Genomic DNA, 20,543 nt, shown 5'->3' with positions numbered 1-20,543 from the left:
AACACAGAGGAGCACGGAAGGGGCACACATCCCCACTTGGGGGTCAAGCAGAGTTTCAGGGGTGATCGTGAGGTGTCTGAGAGGACGTTCACAAACAGAAGAAGAAAGACTGAAGGCACTTCAGGCAGAGGGACCAGCGGGAGCAAATGTTCTGAAGTGCGTGAGGACACAAAGCATGATGGGAACTGAAGCATCTCAAGGCTGCTGTCACTCAAACTGGGGCTGCCCCGGTGGCTCAGACGGTAAAGAAGAGGGCATGGCAACTCGCTCCAGAATTGTTGCCTGGAGAATCCCATGGACAGAGGAGCCTGGCAGGCTACAGTCCATGGGGTTGCAAAGAGTCGGACACAACTGAGCGACTAAGCACAGCACAGTCATTCAAACTGGGAGGCCTGAGTGTTGAGAGACGATAGTGGAGGAATAGGTCAGGGAGTTGGGGGGGGGGGGCGGGGTTGGGTAGGTCTGCCAGTATCTTGCTTGTCATTGGTGGAAGGAGGGCTCTAATCTCTAGGCTGGAGGGTACAGGTGCAGGTTGGCGGGAGGCACTGAAGAATTTTAACCACAATTAGCTTAGTTTTTTTATTTTATTTTTGTGGGATTAACATTGACCTTTATTTTCCATTCGTAATTCTTCATATTTTCTGAATTTTTTTTTTTTTTGGAACTGAGCATGCATTACTTTTATAACCAGAAGTTTAATAAAACAACTGAAAAGAAGAGATGATACACAAAGGGCTAGGGTGAAAAATTGGGATATAGTCACAAGACATCAAAAGATACGAATGAAAAGTTTCGTGTCAAAGACATTCAAATAAGGTGACAGTTTTTAATTAGAATGGTTTGCACCCTTAGCATTTCTTGAGTTCAGAGGGGAGAAATACTTTTCAATGAAAATAAAGGTCTCTGTAAAAACCAGGCTTTCATTTATTCTTTCTCTATGCTTATGTTTTTCTGTCCTCCATTTATTATTAACCAGTTACATTTCCTGAGTAACTATTCTATTACTAGTCCTGCTTCAGATACTTTATCAGATTCAATATCAGGAACAGGGATAATATGCTTTCCAGTTAAATATGAGGAATTTCAGTCATGGGTGGTTAATTGAGGGCTTTATTTCTCTTCTGTTTTACTGTGCTTTTGATCATTTTATTGCTCATTAGTCTATTTTCTGGTGTGTGGATAAGTGAAAAGATACAGACACAAAATTAAGTGTCAGTTCAGTCACATACTGATCAAATGACGGTCTTGCAAAGAAATTACAGTGAGTCCCCTGACACATTAGCTGCTCATTTTTGGTCAGAATGTATATATGTTCATCAGGTGATTTATGGATTAACAGATAGTTAATGGTTTAAATGTTTCTTTCCCCTTAGTCAGCAGTTTTCATGGAAACACTAAAGCATGTGATGACAGAACTGAAGATGGTTTTCTGGTTAGCAGTCATCAAATTTAGAACCTTATTCTTAGCCTCTGTAGTAGACAGCTAGATCCTACTAACATTCCTTTTTATTTTTTTTTTTCATTTATTTTCATTGGAGGCTAATTACTTTACAATATTGTGGTCATTTTTGCCATACATTCACATGAATCAGCCATGGGTGTACATGTGTTCCCCATCCTGAACCCACTCCCACCTCCCTCCCCACCCCATCCCTCAGGGTCATCCCAGTGCACCAGCTCTGAGCACCCTGTCTCATGCATCAAACCTGGACTGGCGATCTACTTCACATATGATAATATACATTTTTCAATGCTATTCTCTCAAATCATCCCACCCTTGCCTTCTCCCACAGAGTCCAAAAGTCTGTTCTTTACATTTGTGTCTCTTTTGCTGTCTCACATATAGGATCATCGTTACCATCTTTCTAAATTCCATATATATGTGTTAATATACTGTATTTGTGTTTTTCTTTCTGACCTACTTCACTCTGTATAATAGGCTCCAGTTTCATCCACCTCATTAGAACTGATTCAAATGCATTCTTTTTAATAGCTGAGTAATATTCCATTGTGTATATGTACCACATCTTTCTTATCCATTTGTCTTCCAATGGGCATCTAGGTTGCTTCCATGTCCTGGCTATTGCAAACAGTGCTGCAATGAACATTGGGGTACATTTATCTCTTTCAGTTCTGGTTTCCTTGGTGTGTATGCCCAGGAGTGGGATTGCTGGGTCCTATGGCAGTTCTATTTCCAGTTTTTTAAGGAATCGCCACATTGTTCTCCCTAGTGGCTGTACTAGTTTGCATTCCCACCAACAGTGTAAGAGGGTTCCTTTTCCTCTGCACCCTCTCTAGCATTTATTGTTTGTAGACTTTTTGATAGCAGCCATTCTGACCGGTGTGAGATGGTACCTCATTGTGGTTTTAATTTGCATTTCTCTGATAATGAGTGATGTTGAGCATCTTTTTATGCGTTTGTTAGCCATCTCTATGTCTTCTTTGGAGAAATGTCTGTTTAGTTTTTTGGCCCATTTTCTGATTGGGTCACTTATTTTTCTGGAATTGAGCTGTAGGAGTTGCTCCTATATTTCTGAGATTAATTCTTTGTCAGTTGCTTCATATGCTATTATTTTCTCCCATTCTGAAGGCTGTCTTTTCACCTTGCTTAGAGTTTCCTTCGTTGTGCAAAAGCTTTTAAGTTTAATTAGGTCCCATTTGTTTATTTTTGCTTTTATATACATTACTCTGGGAGGAGGGTCATAGAGGATCCTGCTATGATTTACATCAGAGAATGTTTTGCCTACCTTTTCCCCTAGGAGTTTTACAGTTTCTGGTCTTACATTTAGATCTTTAATCCATTTTGAGTTTATTTTTGTGTATGGTGTTAGAAGGTGTTCTAGTTTCGTTCTTTTACAAGTGGTTGACCAGTTTTCCCAGCACCACTTGTTAAAGAGATTGTCTTTTCTCCATTATATATTCTTGCCTCCTCTGTCCAAGATAAGGGGTCTATAGGTGCATGGATTTATCTCTGGGTTTTCTACTCTGTTCCATTGATCTATATTTCTGTCTTTGTGCCAGTACCATACTGTCTTGATGACTGTAGCTTTGTAGTATAGCCTGAAGTCATGCAGGTTGATTCCTCCACTTCCATTCTTCTTTCTCAAGATTGCTTTGGCTATTCAAGGTTTTAGTATTTCCATGCAAATTGTGAAATTATTTGTTCTAGTTCTCTAAAAAATACCGTTGGTAGCTTGATAGGGATTGCATTAAATCTATAGATTGCTTTGGGTAGTATACTCATTTTCACTACATTGATTCTTCTGATCCATGAACATGGTATATTTATCTATTTGTGTCATCTTTGATTGCTTTCAACAGTGTTTTATAGTTTTCTATATATAGGTCTTTTGTTTCTTTAGGTAGCTTTATTCCTAAGTATTTTATTCTTTTCGTTGCAATGGTAAATGAAACTATTTCCTTAATTTCTCTTTCTGTTTTCTCATTGTTAGTGTATAGGAATGCAAGGGATTTCTGCATGTTAATTTTATGTCCTGCAACTTTAATATATTCAGCTTAGTCTTTTTAGGAAGACTGTTCTGGCTATGTAGTGCAGAGCAGGTAGATGCGGAGCACACCAGGAATAGGGGGTCATGAGCTAAAAGCTCATGTGGGAGCCTCAGAAAGAAAGGAAAGGGTGGCCTTAAAGAGAACAAGGGAAAGTGGACTAGAATGACAGTTCTATATTACAGAGAAGGAAAGGAGGACCAGCTTGCTGTGTCCTCCTGAGAGAGGACCTCAGAGGTTGATGGACATGAAGCACCTCAGCCCACTGCCACAGCCCCCACCCAAGAGCCCACACAACCCAAGGTCTTCAACTCACAACCTGGGGTCCTTACCATCACCCCTTCCCACACCCCCACCCAAGGGCTCCTTGAGCTCCTTGTCTGACCTTCCCTCACATCCTCTGTCCTAATTCTTGCCCAGGCCATGGAGACCACTACTAGTTGTTTAGAGCTGGGAGAGTCCCCAGTTTTACTGTATGAAGAAGAAATGTGTTCCTGGGATCATAAGTAACTTATTTTTCCACCAAAACATCACTATATGCTTAGGTTACATTACAGTTAGGTTCTGAGGTACAATTAGTCATTTTCAAGTACTTCATAAACAGAATAGGGTTTGTACACTGGACTAGGAAGTCAGACACTATGTGTATTATTACTTCTATGGGGAAATATATTCAGAGCTTAGGAACCAACACATTCTCAAGATGAGGATGTCCTGTCCCTCTAGAACTTATGAGTTATCAGGGCCTAAGAAAGAGCTCAAACACACCACTTCGGATGAGAATCTTCTGGGTTAGGGTTCCTACCAACTGTGTATTATTGTGGAAAATGCAAACTTTCAGCTCAATTTCTAGTGAGCAGGGATCAGTGGAAGTCACACACTTGACCATTTCTAAATTTCCATCACCTAATCTTTGCTTAACTTGGCAAGTTATTAATTCACCTGAGCCCTTATGTCCCCATTTGCACAATTAGAGTTGTTCTTTTGGTAGATTTCATTTGGCAGTTAAATGAAATACTGTATTAAAACCTTAGATTGTTGTTGTTTTAGTCACTAAGTCATGTTTGACTCTTTGCAACCCCATGGACTGTAGCCTGCCAGGCTCCTCTGTCCATGGTACTCTCCAGTCAAGAATACTGGAGTGGGTTGCCATTTCCTCCTCCAGGGGATCTTCCTGACCCAGGGATCAAATCCCTGTCTCCTGTATCTCCTGCACTTGCAGATGGATTCTTTACCATTGAGCCACCAGGGAAACCCCAAAACCTTAGCTTAGTACCTAGTGACAAATAGATGCCAACTAGATGTTCATTTCCCTTCCCTTCCTTCTCCTCCTGTAGTCTGAATTTGAATTTTACCTGGGAGGGTAGAGGATAGACCCAGGTGATGGTGGGTATCAGCAGACATCTAAGATCTGGAAGAGAGGGAAGAGGAAGAAAGAGAACTTCCACTTACTGCTTCCCAAGCCCTCTTTAAACTTGGGAAATCCTTCCCCTCCTCCTCCTTCTCGGGGATGTTACAATCCACTTGTACCCATTTTCTCCATCCAAGACCTTCAGCCTACATCCGACAAAGACAAAGAAGCACTCTTTGTCCGGGGAACCATTCCAGAAGCTACAATGATTGAGAACCAAGCTATTTGTATAGGACAGCAGGTAGCCGGGGCCCCAGACACAGGGACTCATTACCCAGATCAGGCCCATTTCCCAGTCAAAGTAAATCTCTTGGTCTCCAAGGGAATTGACTTGAATCACAGTAAAAATCTGAGGATTTGTCAAGCTAATAGGCCTGAGCACCATCCCTCTTCTCCTGGCAGTTGTATTGTAACTGATTTATGAATACTCAGCATTGTCCATGCCACTGAATCCAGACATCAGGCAGTGAGAGATTAACCCAGCACAAGGGATGACAAACAGTATAAAAATATCCACTGTGACCCACAGAGAATAACTGCTTAAGGAATTCTCTGACAGCTGTGCGGAGCTGAGCCACAGTAATTAACTCATGTGTTTGTTGTCACAGACAATCTGGGTATTGCTGCTCGACTGCTTCTAAGAAGAGGTTTATTTGGATTAAGTTTAGTAACCACAGAGCAAATTTCCTTCCCCTTGCTGTTCCCCAGTATTGGAGACATTGTTTTCTATCCCATCACTAAGTAACTCTCTCACCCTTACACATCTGAGGAATGTTCTGGGGGAAAGTCCTGCAGTGTCCCCCCACATCGGGGCATGACCTCTCAAGAGTCGACACAAGTCCTCCCAGGGACAGTTAATGTCATTTTCAGTTCAGGCACCTTTTGCCCCAAGTTTACAGTAAAAGGCCCTCGTCTAACTTGAGAAGCGTGATGGACGGCTGGCAGAAACCTTCCACCAGGAAATCCTGTACCGAACTCTGCCAAAGTCGTGACCCATGGACACCAGTTCCGAGGGGCATGTCTGGCCTGGTCAGTCATCAGCTAGAGCCAGAGTTGGCTAATGTCAGCCCATGGGCATCTCATGCAAAGACTAACTGTGAACCCCACTGGAGATCTGTTGAAAACGTGCCTTTATTTTCCTCATGTTTGGAGACCTAATGAGACTATTATTGTTGATGCAATTTTTAAAAAATTTGAGGGCATCACACTGTCATGACCTTTTGGTCTTGTAACAGTCAAAGAGAGGTAAATCAAAGTAAATTCTAGGGATTATTTGCCTATGACAGCCTTTTGAAGAGACAGAAAGTAGATTAGTGGTTGCCTAGGGCTGGAGGGAGAGAGGGGAGGGGAGTGACTGCTAATGGGTATGGGGTCTCTTTTTAGGATAATGAAAATGTTTTAAAATTGGATTGTGGTGACTCTTGCACAGCTTGATAGCTACACTAAAAACCACTGACTTGTACAACTTCAAATGGGTGAATGTGGTGGTGTGTGAATTTTATCTCAATAAAGCTGTTAAAAAGATTTTTGATGGAAAGGGATCAAACAAAATTGCAGCACTGAGAACCAATCAAGATTACTTGAGGCTAACAAGTGAATCCAGGATTTTTCATTGCCGGTCACCCAGAACAAACTCTGTCAGGAGCCCTGGCGCTCCCTTGAGAAACATTCCCTCTTATTTTCGCTGGCAGCAGCTCAGCCTGTCAAGGGGTCAGTGGCGTTTGGAGATGCCCCTTTCGGTCAACACTGTCTTTCGTGTCAGTCTGCAGTACTGGACCCTCGGTTCTGTCTTCCTGTGACCGCCATGACGTCTAGTCCAGGTGATAGTAAGAACTTGGACGGGGCAGCAATAAGCAATTACTCATGCTTCACAATCTGTCTTTTTTGAGTCGGTGGGATGATTAAGCCTAAGCTGCTTCAGACTAAGGATGTGATTTCTGGGCACTAATCATTTCTTTCTCTCAGTTTTGGACAAATTGGATTTGTGACTTGGACATGAGTGGGTTCCCTCCTTTTTCATCTTTGGTTTACTTTGGCAAATAGATAGTAACTTAGTGATTATGCCGAAAACAATGGCACAGGTGGCATAGGCCAGATAAAGAACAAATTCGCAGTTGCCAAGAATAGGATATCTGAGCTCTTTCACCTATTAAAAATCAGCAGAGGTTTTAAAATGTGATAATACTCAGTGTCATCAACGTCTGCATAAAAGAAGCATTCTTCTGCCTCCTTAATGGAAGTGTTCATGAATGGCCCTGAATACATTCACGATTCTGTTTCAATGATCTCAGTTCCCTTCAGAGACGCGAAGAAATAATTGAGAACTGAGACGAGAAGAAATAATTGTGAAGAAATAATGAGTGGCCCACAAACAGTGCTCATCCCTGCGTGTGTGCATGCTTGTGTCAGTCACTCAGTCATGTCCAACTGTGACCCCATGTACTGTAGCCCACCAAACTCCTCTGTCCAAGGGATTCTCCAGGCAAGAGCACTGAAGTGGGTTGTCATTTCCTTCTCCAGGGGATCTTCCCAACCCATGGGTCAAACCCACGTTTCCTGTATTGCAGGTGGACTCTTACTCTCTGAGCCACCAGGGAAGTCCCCTCAGTTTTCAGATATTATAAAAATTCCATTGTCATTGGGGAGGAAACTGAGATATACTGACCCCCCTCCCCAGGCCTCTATTTGCCAGTCCAAAGTCTAGCATACACCCTCCTACAGTCCACCCCCAGTGGAATGAGTTCCACACAGGCAGCCTTTTGCCAGGGGGAGGGTCTCAGGAGCCCATTTGGTGGCCCATGTCGGGAGAGGCTGGCCAGGGTCAAGGGCTGTGGGTGGGGGAGCAGGAGGAGAGGTGTGGTTGGAGGAGCAGCTGCTGTGTGTTTGCATGGGGGGGTGGTCAGCACTGACTAGGGGACCCCATGTGGGGTTCCATAATGATCTATACAGTCCATGGAATTCTGCAGGCCAGAATACTGCAGTGGGTAGCCTTTCCCTCCTCTAGGGGATCTTCCCAACCCAGGGATCAAACCCAGGTCTCCCATATCACATGCAGATTTTTACCAGCTGAGTCACAAGGGAAGCCCATGCTCATCCCTAGGACATCTTAAATGTTCAATACTCAGAGGAAGCACTAAATAATCCAACTACAACAAGACAATAGCATGTTATACACAGAAAATATCTAGTGGCAGGGAAATACAGTGTCATGCTAACCTCAGTGAGAAATAACAAAATAATTTGTAGCATAGGGAAAATTTTAGAAAAGTAGGAGCAGACACATCTAAAAGGCAGGAAGCAGCTGTAGTGGTTTTTCTGGGTGATGACTCCATTCTCTTAAAGAAGATTTATGATTTTTAAATGGCTTCAATGAACACTGTTTCTTCTATATACTTAATGTTCTAGTCATTTTAGTCCAAAGCCTTCTTTGACCCTGATGCTGGGAAAGACTGAGGGCAGAAGGAGAAGGGGGCAACAGAGGATGAGATGGTTGGATGGCATCACAGATTCAGTAGACATAAGCCTTTGACTGTGTGGATCACAATAAACTGTGGAAAATTCTGAAAGAGATGGGAATACCAGACCACCTGACCTGCCTCTTGAGAAACCTATATGCAGGTCAGGAAGCAACAGTTAGAACTGGACATGGAACAACAGACTGTTTCCTAATCGGGAAAGGAGTACGTCAAGGCTGTATATTGTCACCCTGCTTATTTAACTTATATGCAGAGTACATCATGAGAAATGCTGGGCTGGAAGAAGCACAAGCTGGAATCAAGACTGCCGGGAGAAATATCAATAATCTCAGATATGCAGATGACACCACCCTTATGGCAGAGAGTGAAGAGGAACTAAAAAGCCTCTTGATGAAAGTGAAAGAGGAGAGTGAAAAAGTTGGCTTAAAGCTCAACATTCAGAAAACTAAGATCATGGCATCTGGTCCCATCACTTCATGGCAAATAGATGGGGAAACAATGGAAACAGTGTCAGACTTTATTTTGGGGGGCTCCAAAATCACTGCAGATGGTGATTGCAGCCATGAAATTAAAAGATACTTACTCCTTGGAAGGAAAGTTATGACCAACCTAGATAGCATATTAAAAAGCAGAAACATTACTTTGCCAACAAAAGTCCATCTAGTCAAGGCTATGGTTTTTCCAGCAGTCATGTATGGATGTGAGAGTTGGACTGTGAAGAAAGCTGAGCACCGAAAAATTCATGCTTTTGAACTGTGGTGTTGGAGAAGACTCTTGAGAGTCCCTTGAACTGCAAGGAGATCCAACCAGTCCATCCTAAAGGAGATCAGTCCTGGGTGTTCACTGGAGGGACTGATGCTGAAGCTGAAACTCCACTACTTTGGCCACCTCACGCGAAGAGTTGACTCACTGGAAAAGACCCTGATGCTGGGAGGGATTGGGGGCAGGAAGATAAGGGGACGACAGAGGATGAGATGGCTGGATGGCATCACTGACTTGATGGACATGAGTTTGAATAAACTCCTGGAGTTGGTGATAGACAGGGAGGCCTGGTGTGCTGCTATTCATGGGGTCGCAACGAGTCGGACATGACTGAGCAACTGAACTGAACTGAGTTTGAGTAAACTCTGGGAGACAGTGAACAACAGGGAAGCCTGGTGTGCTGCCATCCATGGGGTCACAAAGAGTTGGACACAACTGAGCAACTGAACAACAATAAAGCCTTCTTTAAGAAAGGCTCTTCTTTGACCTTTTAGGATTAGATGCACTGAGTGTTGACTATAAATGTCATTATACAGTATAATGTTATATTAACATTCTAATAAGGCAAATACTATTTACAGAACTTTCATCCTTGCACCGTAGAACTGTTGCCTAAATGGCACGTGACTTTGACCCTTTGAAGCCCCAAGGTGCACTATAAAAATTCTGTAGGACCATAGAAATATTGCCTTCAGCTACAAGTCAGAGAATTGCTATTTACAACAACTTGAAAAATTCTTGAGTTCATTCTTCTTACATATAGTTAATTCACAAGTAGGTAGTTGCACTGGTGGTTCCAGAGCTCAAAACATCAGAACCACTATTTATGATTCTCTTGTTCTTTTTTCTTTCCTGGCCTCAAGACTGCTGCTAGCTCCAGAAATTACATCCACATTCAAGACAAGAAAAAGGGAAAGGGGGAGGGGCTGTGGCAGTCTGAATAAAAGTTTTCCAAGATGCACCCTCTAGCTCATATCTCAAAAGCTAGAGCTCAGTGCTGGGAATAGGGAAAAAGAGAATTTGGCTCTAAGCCTGAAAAACAGCAATGGAGAAGCTAAGTGATCTGACCTCCAGGTAGTCAGTCAATAGTCCCTGTGAGTGGTAACAGTTGATTCGTGTGTATATGTAAATTCACTGTTAAGATTTGAGAATTATATGCAGTAACTATATGATGAAATGTTCCATTTTAAAGTCTCTTGACTATCTCTGCCAAATTCTCTCTTAGGAAAGAACAAATTAGGTATAGTGTATATACCCACTCCAGTATTCTTGGGCTTCCCTTGTGGTAAATGTGGGAGACCTGGGTTCAATCCCTGGGTTGGAAAGATCCCCTGAAGAAGGGAAAGGCTACCCACTCCAGTATTCTGGCCTGGAAAATTCCATGGACTGTATAATCCATGGGGTCACAAAGAGTCGAACTTGACTAAGTTACTTTCACTTTTCAATAATTAACAGGAACTTTCAACATTTAGAAAAATGCCCTGTCATTAGCATTTAAACAGGTGGTACCATGTACAGTTCAGAACTGCCATCTCCGCGGTATGGCTGTTTATTCTAAGCACCAGTTTCGATGTGCCCTAAGATCATTACTGTCACCCAAACCATCTCTTTGGTATTGTCCTTCCTACCCTTCCCAGGTAGCACTAGTGGTAAAGAACCTGACAGCCAGTGCAGGAGATGTTGAGACACGTGGGCTCAATCCCTGGCTCAGGATGATCCCCTGGAGGAGGGCAAAGCGACCCACTCCAGTATTCTTGCCTGGAGAGTCCCAAGGACAGAGGAGCCTGAGGGGCTACAGTCCATAGAGTTTCAAAGAGTTGCACATGACTGAAGTGACTTAGCATGCATGCACCCTTCCCAAGGAAGACAACCAAAGGAATTCAAATTAAAGGACCTGGTTTTCCACAAGGGCATCTACTGCAAATAACAAGTCAGATTTCCTGTCAAAAGCAGGAATTTGGGGAAAATCTCAATCTATCCTACAGTCAGGAGTGTCTTAGTATTTTTCCTGCCTATTACTGTGCTCAAGTGTCATAATTTAATAATTAAATGACCTTGTTTTGTATTGTCCCTTTAAATATAAGTAATAATAGTTATCATATAAAATTACCTGTACCGTTCAATATATCCAGAATCACACTGAATACAATGAATTTCTCAGTGGGTTTTCCTTAGACTCTTAAGCTTTACATGTTTCCTTTCTTTTGAATCTTAATATCAGACAGGGCACTCTCCCTGTGAAGCAGTGTGCTTACCCAAGTCATTTACTGATAGATCACCTGTTCCAGAGAGATCATTTGGTGCAGTGAATGGAACAAAACTAGACATACTTGTCATAGTAGCAGCAAAGTAGGAATGTGTCCGTCATGTTAAAAATATCAATAACAAATCTACCATATGACCCAGCAACCCCACTACTGATCACGTACCCTGAGGAAACCATAATCAAAAAAGACACATGTACCTCAATGTTCAAAGCAGCACTGTTTACAATAGCCAGGACATAGAAGCAATAAATGTCCATTGACAGATGAGTAGGTAAAGAAGATGTGATACACATACATGGTGGAATATTACTCAGTCACAAAAAAGAATGAATTTGAGCCAGTTCTAGTGAGGTGGATGAACCTAGAGCCTGTTATACAGAGTGAAGTCAGAGGGAGAAAAACAAATACAGTATATTAACACATATATATGGAATCTAGAAAAATTATGTTGATGAACCTATTTTCAGGGAAGGAATGGGGACACAGATGTAGAGAATGGACTTGTGGACACAGTGGGGGAGGGAGAGAGTGGCATCAACATATATATACTATCAGGTATAAGATGGAGAGCTGGTGAGAAGTTGCTGTGTGGCACGGGAAGCCCAGTCTGGTGCTCTGTGATGACCTGGAGGGATGGGATGGGGGGAGAGGGGGAAGGCTAGGGAGGGAAGGAATGGATGTATAATTAGAGTTGATTTGCATTGTTGTATGGCAGAAACCAACACAACATTGTAAAAAAGTTTTTAAATATTTAAATTAAAATTTAGAAAAAAAAGTAAAAAAAAAAGTTAATAACAAAGCAGCACTTTACTCACTTGAAATTTTTTATTTATAATTTTGAGAATTTCAGTGCTTTTTTATTGCAGAAGTGGAAAAGTCCACACATGTCAGCCCACCAGCTACAAATTACCAAGGACACTGTTATCAATGACGACCATTAAAATGGAATAACTGTCAGGACACACCCACTCCCCCAAGGTCCACGCAGGCCACCATTCTTCATTTCACTTCTCCCCTTTCTCATGTGGCTATGACAACTTGGAAGGGGCGGGGGAGGGAGCGGAAAACATACAAGTCTCTAAAGGAAACTCTCTCTTTGTATTTTCAAGAGCTCCAAGCTGAAAGATTATCAGAACAGAGACATGAAGCTTGGAGGCCTCGGACCTGACCTTGAGTCCATCAGAGACAAAGTGAGTGGGAGGTACCTACAGCATTTCCAGGCTCAGATCTGCCCTTTGTCTTCCAGCAGAACTGCATAGAGAGACCCCCGGAACCAAGTTCTAATTCAAACATCTCCCTCTGAATAGAGACCCCTCTGAAATAGCACTGGTATTAATTAGCACTGGTATTAATAAGAAGCCCCGGGCACTCCTACCATGAAATAAAATTACTCAGCCAATGTTGTTTTATGTATCCACCTTTTAAGTTAGTTTTGAAGGCCCAAAAAGAAAAGTGGGGCACGTGCCCATGAAAAGAGATGTCTGTGTTATGTGGTTGTTGGTCTTTTCCAATAGAGTTATCTTTAGAATACTGAAGAGTGGCTACAGAGAAGATACTCAGGGTAAGAGTTTCCCAGCCCATGAAAAGTGCATCCACTTTATTCTCTTTCCTCTAGTGAAAGGAGATCTTCATTTAATGTGTTTTAACTGCAGTTGCACTCAAGGCATAAAAAGAGAGTAGAGTTCAAAGTTGGAAGCAAAAATGAAAATAAATTGGGTAAACGCAACAAAGCAGAGGCTGAATGTGATTTAGCCCCTGTTAAAGGAACACTGGGTGTATTAGTGCCCCCTTGAGAGAGAATGATTTCTAGGAGAAACATTAATTTAACCATTTCACTGCTGTCACACATGGTAATCCCATTTCCCCTGTGCTAATGATACTGTATGCCCAGCTCACTAAAATTATTGTCACTTGAAAGAGAGAACAGAGCGATCTAGCAGGACCTGTGAGTCACCCTCCCTGTGCTTCTCTGAACAGATGCAGAAATTAATACAGCAAAAGGAATATGCTAAACAAGTGAAGGAATACAACATGAAGGCACTATCCATCCCCTCAAAGCCACAAACAGCAATAACTGAAAATAAACCTGCTGTCCCGCGGCAGAAGGTAAGAAACTCTCACCAAGGCAGTTCTCTTTTCAATTAGAATTAAAAGGAAATCTTTGTGACCTCATGACTTAAATTCCCCACTTCTTTTGAACACAGAGGATGTTTTAGCTACTACCATTCCTGCAGCACCCTGTCATTCACAGATATTGATGTAAAAGTGATATACCCACTTATGCTGCTGGAAGGTTAGAGTCTTTTTTTCCCCTGAGGGTCACTATTATTTTTGTCCTCCATGTGTTTTCCTCCTAGTATTTCAAGTTTGTGACACAAAAATTGAATGCTTAGGTGGTTTTCTTTCTAAAGGAAACTAGTAATCCTGATTACAATCCTTCTCTACCACTAAACAAGTTTTAAGAAATTAGCATGTTCTTGCCATCTCTGGGTGCCAGTGTCAGAGGAAAGTCCTTCATTGTTTCAAGTTCACTCCCTACATTTTTCCTAAGCAATGGTACAATAGGTATAGGTTCCTCTACCTAAGAAAATACTTTGGTCACTTGATGTAGAGTTGACTCATTGGAAAAGACCTTGATGCTGGGAAAGATTGAGGGCAGGAGAAGGAGGCGACAGAGGATGAGATGGTTGGATGGCATCACTGACTCAATGGACATGAGTTTGCGCAAACTCTGGAAGATGGTAAAGGATAGGGAAGCCTGATGTGCTGCAGTCCATGGGGTCGCAAAGAGTCAGACACAACTGAGCGACTGAACAACAACAACCCAAGAAAAATGATTTCATAAAATACAGAATGTTCTCCCTCTCAGAAGTCATCCAACTCTAAGTTGTGATGTGAATGAAAGATGTTCTATGGGGACACCAAGCTTTGCAGTACAAGTCTCTGCCTCAGTCCCAGCAAGGACGTGGGACCCTTTGCATGAGGCACAAGTGACCCTTTGGTGCTTTTAGGTATTTGTACTTCATGTTCTCTTTCACGACTCTCATATTTTCTATCTATTGCCTTTCTTCCTCAGACCTTGAAGACCTCAGTCCTCTTGATTGAGTTTCCATGGTGCCACTTTTTCTTTTTTCTCCAAACCATTATTTTTTCATGAAAAAATTCAAGACAGCAAGTCTATAATTAGAAATTCCAACAGAAGTCACCTACACACAGGGAGAAGTCTGGAGTTTTTCTGTTTTGGAAATTTTTCCCCTTCCAGAACTTATATATATTGCATCTATCCCCATTTCAGCTCTCAGGAAACTTACTAAAATGTAAAACTAGAGAGGGGAGATAAATTAGGAGTTTGGGATTAACATATACACACTTCTACATATAAAATAAACAACAAGGAGCTACTGTATAGCACAGGGAACTATATTCAGTATCTTGTATAACCCATAATGGAGAAGAATCTGAAAAAGTGTGTGTGTGTATATATATATAACTGAATCACTTAGTTGCATACCTGAAACTAAAATAACATTGTAAATTAACTATACTTCAATTTTTTAATTTTAAAAAAGTGTTAAAACACATAAAGGCAGATTTAGAAATCATATTTAGTGAGCTCATTTTTATTGTAATGCCTTTCAGAACTGACAGCCCTGAATAAAAGACTGCCTTTTTTCAGTATCCAGGTTTCTATAGGTATACAAAAGAAAAAAAAGAAAATATAATTTTCAACCTCTAAAGAATACTTGCTAGAGGTCTGAGAGCCAGAAAGAAGAATAGTTGGTGTAATAACGGAGGCTCAATTTTATCTCAACTACAGTGATGTCTTTGGTCTCAAGCTGTAACAAGTCCTCTTTGGATGGAAAGGTCTGTTAATATCTCCTTAATAGAGGTTTGGTTTTAATAAGACTGCCAGAAGCTAAATAGATCAAACACATAAGAAATCTATTTTCAAGCACTTTAATAATGCTCAGTTTTATAAAGAAAACATCCAAAGGCACAACTGTATTTATCAGTCTTCAACTCTTTTTTTTCCACAGCATTTTGTTACATGGCTAATTTTATTTAAACTGTGTGTTATATTGCATTATTTGTATTTTCCATTTGGTCTCCATGTCTTAGTACATTACCTGTAGCAATAGTCTCCATTTATATTATAAATAAACCTTTTCTAAGACTAGATTTAAGGAATCCAGGGCTCCCTTCCCATCTCAAATAAACTTTTATATGCTTTTAGGCTTTGGAATATGCTAAGACCATCCCCAAACCCAAACTTTCAAATCTGAGTGATCAAGCCTCAAAAGAAAAGAAAAATCCAACCCATGCTGGAAAAGAAGACACCTTACCTGAAATCTCACTGCTGGAAGCGCTGCAGAACAGACACGAAAGAGAAAAACAGGCCGTGGCTGCTTTTAAAGTCCTGCACATTGTATAGACAACATATGTGCTGGAGACCAGAGACACTTGGGGAATGGACATGGAGGAGAGAAATTCCAACTTTAACTGCTCTGCATTAAGTGATGACCTCGTGTCATCATCTAACTAACTACAATCCATGTTTGCTTTGTACAGGATTTAAAATATGGAGCCCTAATTACAAGATGGTGCCATATTTTACTTTCCATAGCTATTTTAATTATTCCATAAAATAACTATTTTAATTATTTATTTTCAAAATCAGTTAAAACTGGGGCTGAATAAGAACTAGGGAATAAAACCTTCTAGTTTTCTATCAGCTCTTCTAATTTCTAAAATGATGGCTACCCTTTCTCAGCAATGAAACTCTTGAAGTTACCCAGAAATAAATCTATTAGTTTGGTTTATTTCTCGTTTTTCTGATAAGAAAAAAAAAGTATGAACACTTCGGTTTCTACTGAAAAGAACTCAAATGGGACTATACACAGGTAAATTTTGAGATGTCATTTCCGAACCATTTCTAACATCTCTCAATATTTTAAAGGATAAAATCTTTTAAATGAAAGTGCTTCAGATGTGCTCACCCAAGTAAAATCAATCTCCATACTGTTCTAACAGAGCATCAAGACATTAATCAGAAATCTACCAAGTCCAGGAACGCTCAAGTTAGGCAACTCTGAGGCCCACCTTCCCAAAGCTACTTTCTCAAGTCTATAAATGTGCTGACCATCTTGCCATCACAAATATCTTAAAATATCCTCAGGTGTGTGCTTTCACACAAAAACACTGGCTAAGACAAAAACATCCCACTGTGTACTAGTGAATGTCAATATTAATAAATATTTTTTTACTTTTCAAAAAATCTTTTGAAACTCAGTTCAGTTCAGTCACTCAGTTGTGTCCGACTCTTTGCGACCCCATGAATTGCAGCACGCCAGCCCTCCCTGTCCATCACCAACTCCCAGAGTTTATTCAAACTCATGTCCATTGAGTCGGTGATGCCATCCAACCATCTCATCCTCTGTCGTCCTCTTCTCCTCCTGCCCCCAATCCCTCCCAGGATCAGGGTCTCTTCCAATGAATCAACTCTTTGCATCAGGTGGCCAAAGTAGTGGAGTTTCAGCTTCAGCATCAGTCCTTCCAGTGAACACCCAGGACTGATCTCCTTTAGGATGGATTGGTTGGATCTCCTTGCAGTTCAAGGGACTCTCAAGAGTCTTCTCCAACACCACAGTTCAAAAGCATCAATTCTTCAGCATACACACTGTAAAATTCACAGGTCTTAATTTACTGGAGGATTTAATTTTTCTGAGTTGCTTGTACTAGGTGGGCATTGCATTCTTAGATGGCTATATCCAGAAATGGACACATTTAACAATAGTACAGTATAGTGTTAATCACTCAGTCGTGTCCGTCTCTGCAACCCCATGGGCTGTAGCCCACTAAACTCCTCTGTCCATGGAATTCTCCAGGCAAATCTGTTTTTATCTACAGGTGGCATAAGGACTAGCTTCGGAGATTTATTCCTATGTTGTATACATCTACATATATCACAACATGGTAGAAAGGCTGCCTATACAAAATTTAATTTCCTACTGGAAACAGAATTGAAGGTCTGGAAAGATAACAAGTACCTGAAGATAAACAGTAAGTTGGAGCATCCTGGTTCAGTAGTATTGAGGAAATCAGAGTATATATGAGGAGTTAGTTCAGGAAAATCATAGCCCAAGCTGCTCTTAAAATGTATTTATAAAAGAAGTGGACCCTTTAGGTTACATGTTCAAAGATTTTTCTAAAAACAGGAGCTAGAATGATTTTTTTCCCTAAATGGCCTTAAATTTAAACTTGCTCTGGAAGATAAAGGGAATAATGCATATAAAGACATTTCCATATTTCCATATGTAAAGGGACAGGGTAAATTATTTAAATGTTTCGTTTCTATTAAATTATCTTAAAGGAATTTACAGCTTGGAAGGGGTTTATCTTGTTAAAGTGTCAATTTTTCAGAAGAGGCAATGATGATCAAGAAAGGGTGTGACTATGAATCCCTTCAGTCCTACAGTGGGAGAGCAGGAAGGTCTAAACTCCAGTCTTTGAACAGTGCTGTTGGATCGATTGATTGTGGTAAGAGAGATTTCTTGCTTCTCTGTGTGAGCAAAGAGGAATTAGCTATATATTTCAATTTGGGACGTGAACTTCCACCATTAATTTCCATTTTTAGAAATATGCATTATTACCTATCTTGCATTTTTAGCATGCACAATCTGGCAACTTCATTACTACACTGATAAAGTTGTAAGAGACATCTACAACACAACTCAAATGTTGACCAATAAATGAGATGCTATTAGTTTTTTTTTTTTTTCCAGAACATTTATAAACCCTCCCTAACCATTTCTGTCAGCCTGAGCATTAAATCCTTCAGGTACGTTCACATATATCAATGCCATTTAGAACCCACACTCCACTGAAGCAGGTTCAGTGAGTCAGTAGATATCAAACATTTCCCAGAGACTTCACATCCAAGGCAAGGCTTTACCATCCAATAAGTATGATTCTAGCACAATTAAAATTCTTTGTACACAGGGGCTTCCCTGGTGGCACAGTGATCAAGAATCCACCTGCCAAGGCAGGAGAAACGATTTCAGGAAGATCTCACATACCCCAGAGTAATTAAGCCTGTGCAAATAAGCAACAGCTATTGAGCCTGTGCTCTAGAGCCTGTGTGCCCCAACTACTGAAGCCCGCGTGTCGAAAGCCCATGCTCCCCAAGAAGAGAAGCCACTGCAATGAGAAGCTCACACACCACAACTAGAGAGTAGCCCCCACTCTCTGCAACTAGACAAAAGCCTGCACAGCAACAAAAGACCCAACACAGCCAAAAATAACTTTTTAAAAATGGGATGCTTTTTTAAAAAGTTCTTTGTAGCCAAATACTGAAAGTGACAGGTAGCATCTAAAATGACTATAGCTAAAAAAAAAAAAAAAAAAAAAAAAGAAGAAGAACATATTTGCTGAAAGTTTGGGGGTTGAAATCAAAGACTAGTTCAAAGTAGGCTTCATCTGACCCCAAGTCATTCCACAACCATAAGATCCAGCAGAATGTCTCTAATGTCTAAGCAAAATGTCATGATACTAGGACAGGACAGAGATTCTGCAAGGACAGTGAAAGACAAACACTTATTGACGCTTCCTTTCAAGAAAACTGTACTAATAACATTGATTTTCTATAGACCCAAGTGGATCAGTAATCAATTTTTATAGTATTTCTATTTCAGGTATTTAGGAAATAAAAAGAACCTGCCTATCAGAGGGCACGAAACTATAAACCTGAGTGATAAAATGATGGAGGCCCTGGATTTGACCAGATGTTAGATAAGCCATTGAAAGACATAGTGCCTAATCTCCACAGAAGTTGCTGCTGACGCTCTGGGTGAAGAATGGAAGGGTTATGTGGTCCGAATCAGTGGCGGGAATGATAAGCAGGGTTTCCCCATGAAGCAGGGTGTCTTGACCCATGGCCGAGTTCGCCTGCTACTGAGTAAGGGGCATTCCTGTTACAGACCAAGGAGGACTGGAGAGAGAAAGCGCAAATCCGTACGGGGTTGCATTGTGGATGCCAATCTGAGTGTTCTCAACTTGGTCATCGTGAAAAAAGGGGAGAAGGATATTCCTGGACTCACTGATACTACAGTGCCTCGTCGCCTGGGTCCCAAAAGAGCTAGCAGAATCCGCAAACTTTTCAATCTCTCTAAAGAAGATGATGTCCGCCAGTATGTTGTGCGAAAGCCCCTAAACAAAGAAGGTAAGAAACCTAGGACTAAAGCACCCAAGATTCAGCGTCTTGTGACTCCACGAGTTCTGCAACACAAACGCCGGCGTATTGCTCTGAAGAAACAGCGTACTAAGAAAAACAAAGAAGAGGCTGCAGAATATGCTAAACTTTTGGCCAAGAGAATGAAGGAGGCCAAAGAAAAACGGCAGGAACAGATTGCCAAGAGACGGAGGCTGTCCTCTCTGAGAGCTTCTACTTCTAAGTCTGAGTCCAGTCAAAAATGAGATGTTCTAAGAGTAACAAATAAATAAGATCAGACATCAAAAAAAAAAAAAAAAAAAAAAGAAAGACATAGTGCCTAATCTGTCTAATCTCTATGAGCTGGTATAAATAAAGGACCTTTAAATCATGTATGCTCTCTTATTATAGCTCCTTTTGTGATGTTTTTTCATCTTGAGGTTCCAACAAGAGCATCCTCCTAGAGGGAGCTTTTGGATAAGTAGCTGAATTTAATGACAGCAGTCTTCATGATATTGTTCTGTATGGTAAGGAGTCTCCTGGGGGTTATCTAGAAACCAACTCAAGAAAAGACAATATTGAGGAATAAAATAAAAGGTAAGCGTAGCAAAAGCACCAAAGTCTAATGGTTCCAATCGGGGCATGCACAGCCTACTCTATAGTGAGAAAATGACTCTTCATCCTAACAGTTATTAGCTGGGAGTTGTTTGAAAACATATCCAGTAATTAGAACAACACTGGAGCTAATTGAGAACTTTGAGTTGATAGCAAATGGTCTATAATATCAGACAGGATAAATTCAGGGGGGATTCTTTTTTAATTACTGATTGAAAAATTGCATAAAAAATGAATTGAATTTGGGTGAAAGTCTGCACATATCAGGACAAGTTTAACTAATTCTCTCCAAGATGTGC

The 20,543-nt window shown here is 41.0% G+C and overlaps 2 protein-coding genes across 4 annotated transcripts in view; both read left to right on the top strand.

Moving 5' to 3' along the window:
* The window catches only part of JHY (junctional cadherin complex regulator), a 73,066-nt gene extending 57,211 nt beyond the window's left edge, over positions 1–15,855 (top strand). For 2 of the 3 annotated variants that reach the window (XM_065946157.1, XM_065946155.1), the window contains 3 exons: positions 12,533–12,613; positions 13,401–13,529; positions 15,658–15,855. In XM_065946157.1, the coding sequence (XP_065802229.1) occupies positions 12,533–12,613; positions 13,401–13,529; positions 15,658–15,855 (408 nt within the window). The remainder of the gene's footprint in view (positions 1–12,532; positions 12,614–13,400; positions 13,530–15,657) is intronic. The other variant, XM_065946156.1, reaches the window with a different exon arrangement.
* A 1,999-nt stretch (positions 15,856–17,854) lies between these two features.
* On the top strand, positions 17,855–19,959 carry LOC136175945 (small ribosomal subunit protein eS6-like). The gene is made up of 2 exons (XM_065946130.1): positions 17,855–17,986; positions 19,233–19,959. The coding sequence occupies exons 1-2, from the start codon at positions 17,855–17,857 to the stop codon at positions 19,893–19,895; spliced, it is 795 nt and encodes a 264-aa protein (XP_065802202.1). The 3' UTR covers positions 19,896–19,959.
* The last annotated feature ends 584 nt before the right edge of the window (positions 19,960–20,543 follow it).

The sequence above is a fragment of the Muntiacus reevesi genome, chromosome 9 (assembly GCF_963930625.1).
Source record: "Muntiacus reevesi chromosome 9, mMunRee1.1, whole genome shotgun sequence".
NCBI lineage: Eukaryota > Metazoa > Chordata > Mammalia > Artiodactyla > Cervidae > Muntiacus > Muntiacus reevesi.
This window is presented reverse-complemented; position numbering and strand designations above follow the sequence as displayed.